This window comes from Protobothrops mucrosquamatus, unplaced genomic scaffold (genome assembly GCF_001527695.2).
Source record: "Protobothrops mucrosquamatus isolate PMUCROS unplaced genomic scaffold, P.Mucros_1.0 scaffold8020, whole genome shotgun sequence".
Classification (NCBI taxonomy): Eukaryota; Metazoa; Chordata; class Lepidosauria; order Squamata; family Viperidae; genus Protobothrops; species Protobothrops mucrosquamatus.
In genome coordinates this window covers 1-5,735 of record NW_015393817.1, presented here as the reverse complement: position 1 = coordinate 5,735, position 5,735 = coordinate 1, and the positions used below count along the sequence as shown (strand labels likewise).

General features: G+C 36.1%; 1 protein-coding gene across 1 annotated transcript in view; it reads left to right on the top strand.

The window, feature by feature from the left end:
* LOC107300693 (signal peptide, CUB and EGF-like domain-containing protein 2) overlaps positions 1–4,638 on the top strand; it is a gene marked incomplete at both ends in the record, with an annotated part of 11,982 nt that extends 7,344 nt beyond the window's left edge. Inside the window, 3 exons of the mRNA XM_015830000.1 lie at positions 426–542; positions 2,816–2,905; positions 4,522–4,638. Of these exons, the coding sequence (XP_015685486.1) occupies positions 426–542; positions 2,816–2,905; positions 4,522–4,638 (324 nt within the window). The remainder of the gene's footprint in view (positions 1–425; positions 543–2,815; positions 2,906–4,521) is intronic.
* Between the last annotated feature and the right edge of the window lie 1,097 nt (positions 4,639–5,735).

Genomic DNA, 5,735 nt, shown 5'->3' with positions numbered 1-5,735 from the left:
TACAGTAGTCCAGGCGGGAGGTAACGAGGGCATGAGTGACCGTGCGCAGGGCGTCCCGGTCCAGAAAAGGCCGCAACTGGTGGATCAGGCGTACCCGATAAAACGCCCCCCTGGTCACGGCCGACAATTGATCTTCCAGCGTCAGCCGCGAATCCAGGAGGACCCCCAGATTGCGCACCCTCTCCGAGGGGGCCAAAATGTTATTCTGTTATTCTTTAATTTTGCTGATGCCCTTGCATTTAATAAATGTTGATTTAGGAATTATGTTAAGTTACAAGAATAGATAATTTTTCTGCTAAAGTAGCTCATAGACTTACAACCATATAGGACTCAAAGATGAACATTCAAGGTGGAGAGGTCCTGAGTTCAGAATGATATATACTTTTTAAATACTTCAGAAGTTTAATTGGACCTTTACTTTCCAGTGACTTGCAATCATGGAAATGGAGGCTGCCAGCACAGTTGTGAAGATGCAGAAGATGGGCCTGTCTGTGGATGTCATCCAGAGTACACAGTGCATGCCAATGGAAAAACATGTATTGGTATCTCACTTCTTTTCTGCTACATTATGTGTAGACAAGTTGTAAATAAATACGTAACAGTTTCTGAATGTTTCCTCTCAGTAAAAATATAGATTTCTTTACAGTTTGCTTAAAAATTGCAGAAAATCCAGGTTTGCTTATGAATGAGAAATGTGTTGGATTGAGGTTAGTCACATAACAGCACATGCACATAACAATGGGCTATGATGATGGTCCTGACTAATTAAAATACAAACTTCCATTAAAACAGCTGTACCCAACCTTTCTGGCTCAGTGGTGGCAGCAGCAGGCAGGGGGAGGAGAGGGGCGGGGCTGCTTTCGTGCATACAACCTAATCCCACACATGAACAAATGAAGCTTTGTATGTTCGCCCGCTGGTTGTGTGGTCTGGTTCCCAATGGGCTGTTAACTGGTACCAGTCCATGGCCCGGGGGTTGGGCACCTGAATTAAAATATTCACTTTTAAAATATTAGAGTATCTATTGTATATTCTACTAAAACTCTTATGTCTGTAGCCTTTAATTGGGCAAAATGGTGCATTGTAAGGTAACAATTTTTGAACCAAGGTACCTCAAATGGGCTAACTTATCAATCCATCCAAAATCCAGGGAAATGAAATTTGGAGAAAGTTATGAAATATTTTATGAAATAGAAACCATCATGAAACATGTTGTGACATAATACAAAATGTCATAAACATTCTCCATGGTCAACTTCTAGTGTTTGGCTATGCTATAAAATTCAACTTGGGTTACTTTCAAAGCAGCTACATTTCTGAATATCTCCCTGGAATTTTAAGAACTTTTCCAGTACTTTAGAAGCTCCACTATGGTTGAAAACATTAGAAATGTCATCCTGAATTCTCTTGTCACAACGGTAGAATAAACGTAACTAATATGATTAATAAACTAGGCATTATATATTAGGAATTATATACTGTGTTTCGGCCAAAGATTAGGATGGGGTAAATATTAATTATTTATACTGTAATGCTGTTAACATGATATGTTCTTCAAACATAAATAGTGAATTTGAACCTTGGTGCCTTCACTTGAAGAATTGATAATAGCAATAGCATTTAGGCTTATATACCACTCCATAGCACTTTACAGCACTCTCTGGGTGGTTTACAATGTAAAAGCTTTATTTGCATATTGCCGCCAATAATCTGGGTCCTCATTTTACCAACCTTGGAAGGATGGAAGGCTGAGTCAATCTTGAACCCTGTCATAATCGAACTCAAGTCTGTGGGCAGAGTTTGACTGCAATATGCCCTTTAACCACTGGGCCACCAGGGCTCCTTAAAGCTTAAATACTTAAATTGATTAAAATATCAACATATCAAGAAATCCTCTGTTTGGCCATTATACCATAAATTCATAGAATTTAAAAGTTGGTAGTGATCCTAGAGATCACCTTGTCCAATCACTGCCCAGTGCAGGGATCCAGTAATGTGGCATCCCTAAGAGATGGTTGTCCAGCCTACTGCTGATGAATTCTACAAATAATCAGGCATTGTATCAGGTACTTTATGTAAATTAAACTTGTTGCTTATTTTCTAGACTATAATAGCTGTATGATAAAGGAGATCATCAGTCTTATAAGAGCAGCAGGGGGATTCTAAAAATAGTTGGAAAGAATAATCTGAAAATTTGGGCATGAAAGAACACCAATTTTTTATGGCAGAGAGAAAATAAAACAAGATTGTCAAAGAAGCTGCTCTAAGAAAATATATTTTATAAGCAAAGGGAAACTCGTTATCCCTTAGGAAGGTCTTTGAGTTAAAAAGATATTTACTAGAAAAACACATTCTAGAGATAAAACTGAGCCAGAACAAAACTTATTTTCTACAATCCTTCATTTTTGATGATAATTTCTTTTCTTTTATATAGCGTGTATCAAATAGATATATATGAGCTGGATCACACAGGATTACTTAAATATGGTTTACTTATATCACAACCGGCAGGGTTTACACAGTAGGCTAAGCTATATAGCATGGTTTACAAATCACAAAGGTTGGGTTAAAACAACATGCCAAGTCAAAACCAGGTAAACATGGTCTATTGTGGAGTATAAACCCAAAGGGGGTTAACCTATAATTCAAGCAAAGATAAAGTCTGTCATATGACAGAAAGTGATGAAAATCCCTTTGAAGTTACCAGATAATCTGGTAGATAATTATTTTCTCAACCAAAATGTATTTTCTAGAACATCAGTTTTTACTCTATGCCTGACCATTTGATACTTTTTTTTTAATTTTCCATACCAAGAAAGAATAGAAGCGACCACAGAAATCTCTGAAAACAATGTTACGGCAGGAGCTGATGCAGATAAACGAGTGAAGCGGCGACTGCTTATGGGTAAAGAGATGTTCAGGTCTGATAATTGTTTGTAAGAGATTTCCAAGCTTTGCTGTATGAATAACACGAATAACAATAATTGCTGTAATTACTTTATAGAAACTGAAAATACTTATTCCACCTAATGAAATTAGTGCAATTTCTATATGTTTTCAGTTCAGTGCGGTTAGGCACCAATTGTCCTTGCCACTGCAGAACTTCTCAAGTTCTCTGTTTTTGCCAGTTGTCATGTAATATATTCAGAAAAACTTTTTCATAGAGATACAATGCTATTGTGCTAATTACAGTTGCAGTTTCTCTTTCAAATATGTAGAAGTGTGTAGAGCTAATTCATATTTCTGGAAAAAGGCAATAAACGGTTTTTTAGTTAAACTTTATTAAATTTCTCAAAGAATGAAATTAAGAAAAGAAAAAATGGGAACGAAAAATAAGGAGAGGCAAAGTGCAAGGGATAAATGGAAAAGAGAGAAAGAAAATAAAAAGAGTAATTTCTTATTTTCTTTGATACAATTACAAATATTTTTTTATATTTTCTTCTTTGTAGAAATTTAATAAAATGTCATTTTAAAAAGCAACAAATTATGAAGGATGTTGCAGGAGAAAATTAGTCAGTCAAAATTACTTGATTGTTCCTCATAGTATATAGATATTATCTATATAATTTTCTAAGATTAGATGGGATAATATCTACATTGAATGAGGAACAATCAATATCTACATGCAACGAGGAACACTTGCTGCAGATGAAATCCCAGGATGCCCCAACAAACAAACTGACATGTGGGAAATATATGGACACTTCAGTGAAAAACAGCAGCTTGGGAATGTACTGTAGCTATTGTGGGAAGGTTGAATTCTATGTAAAGAAATCATTGAAGGAAGAACTGAAAATTGCCTACAATAAATTTTTCATTTAACAAGGAAAAGGATGCCCATTAGACCTGAATATCCATTAAATTGGTGATTAGGATGTTATATATATAATAAAAGAATCCTAGTGGTGCATCAGTGAAATTTTATACATATCTAAAATGGCAACCAGATGTCTGTTGCATCCAAAATTTAGTAAACAGAAGCCAGGAAATTGTGAGCTTACTGTGTTGCTTTTAAATGCCTTTATAAATCCATATGATGAAATTAGAGTACTATGTATCATTTTGGTTGGTATAATGTTATCAGAGGCAATATGCTTCTAAATACCAACCATTGAATATCAGTTGCTATGGAATACAGATGGGAAAAGTTAGTCATGTCCAGTTTGTGGAATAGAAACTTAGACCTGATCCAGTACAGATTTTCTCAGATTCCTAAGGAAACCAAACTGAATACTTATCTGTGGGTAATTCTACTTATAGTTAACCTATCTTGATTTTTTTCCCATGTTTAAAGCTGAAGTTATCTGTTGCACAAACGTCTCTGAAGTTCTTGATGCTCTTTGAACTTGGTTTAGAGATCACCAAGAAGTCTAAGATACTCTCTGAAAAAAGTCTTGGATATGCTTGTTTAACATTAGAATTTGATCAGAATTCATTCTGTTGAATAAATAAAATATCTCATTTCAAATTGTGTTCTATTTTTTTCCCCTGCAAATGCCAAATTGTGTTCCTTTTCCTTAGAAACTTGTGCAGTAAATAATGGTGGCTGTGATCGGACTTGTAAGGACACTTCAACAGGCGTCCACTGCAGTTGTCCTATTGGCTTTACTCTTCAGCTTGATGGGAAGACATGCAAAGGTAAAGTTCAGTATTCCTGGCAATGTGCAAGCTAAATATCTACAGAAGATTCTTGCCAAAAATCCCAGAAAAGTGTAATTTTGCTAAGCCAGTAAAAAAAGAAAATCTGAAATAGGAAAGCAGTATACAAGGCATTGCTTTGATTGTTCCTTTGCTGAAATATGTATGTGAAAAGTTCAATTTGTTTTTTGTATTCAGTTCAAGGTTATCATTTCTGTCCTGTACAATGTACAGTGCTAATACAACTCTAGAGCTTAGAGGCGAGAATTTCTGTATGTATCAGACAGAGTCATTTGATTATGTAGGCACAGGACTCTTGTTCATGTTGCAATGTTTGCAAAAGAGATGGTTAAACAGCAACATTATCTTCCCATAGGAAGCAAAATGCCTGTGAATCTGCAAAGGTTATATTTTGTCCTGAAACTACTCAGTATTCTGATTGTTTTATGTCTGTCTGTCTGTCTGTCTGTCTGTCTGTCTGTCTGTCTGTCTGTCTGTCTGTCTGTCTGTCTGTCTGTCTGTCTGTCCGTCCGTCCGTCCGTCCGTTCATCCATCCATCCATCCATACACACACACACACACACACACACACACACAGAAAGAGAGAAAATGAGAATTGTCTATCTCAATTGAAGGGGAAGTTGACTCTGTTTCTCTAAGAGCGAATGCATGGTAGTATGACATAATACCTATTGCAATAGGGTTTCTCCAAAAGCTGTAATGTGAGTTAAACTTACAGAGCAAGTATACCAATTCAAATTTTGTTATAGTCAACAAAATTAATCTGTAATAAGCATTCTTAAACAAACAATAATAAAATAGTAATATACAAAGGGAAGAAGCATTTGAAAGCACGATTGACTCAATTGTTTATGATGAAAGTTTAAAAGAATACAGGTAGTCCTCATTGAACAACCATTCAAAGTTACAATGGCACTGAGGGGGACTTTCTCATAGTTGCTGCTGAGGCAGTGTCCCTATGGTTACATGGTTGTGATGCAGGTGTTCGGCAACTGTCTTGCACTTAACAGTAACCTGCATTTATGTGATCACCATTTGCAACCTTCACTGCAAGCTTCTGACAAGCAAAATCAATG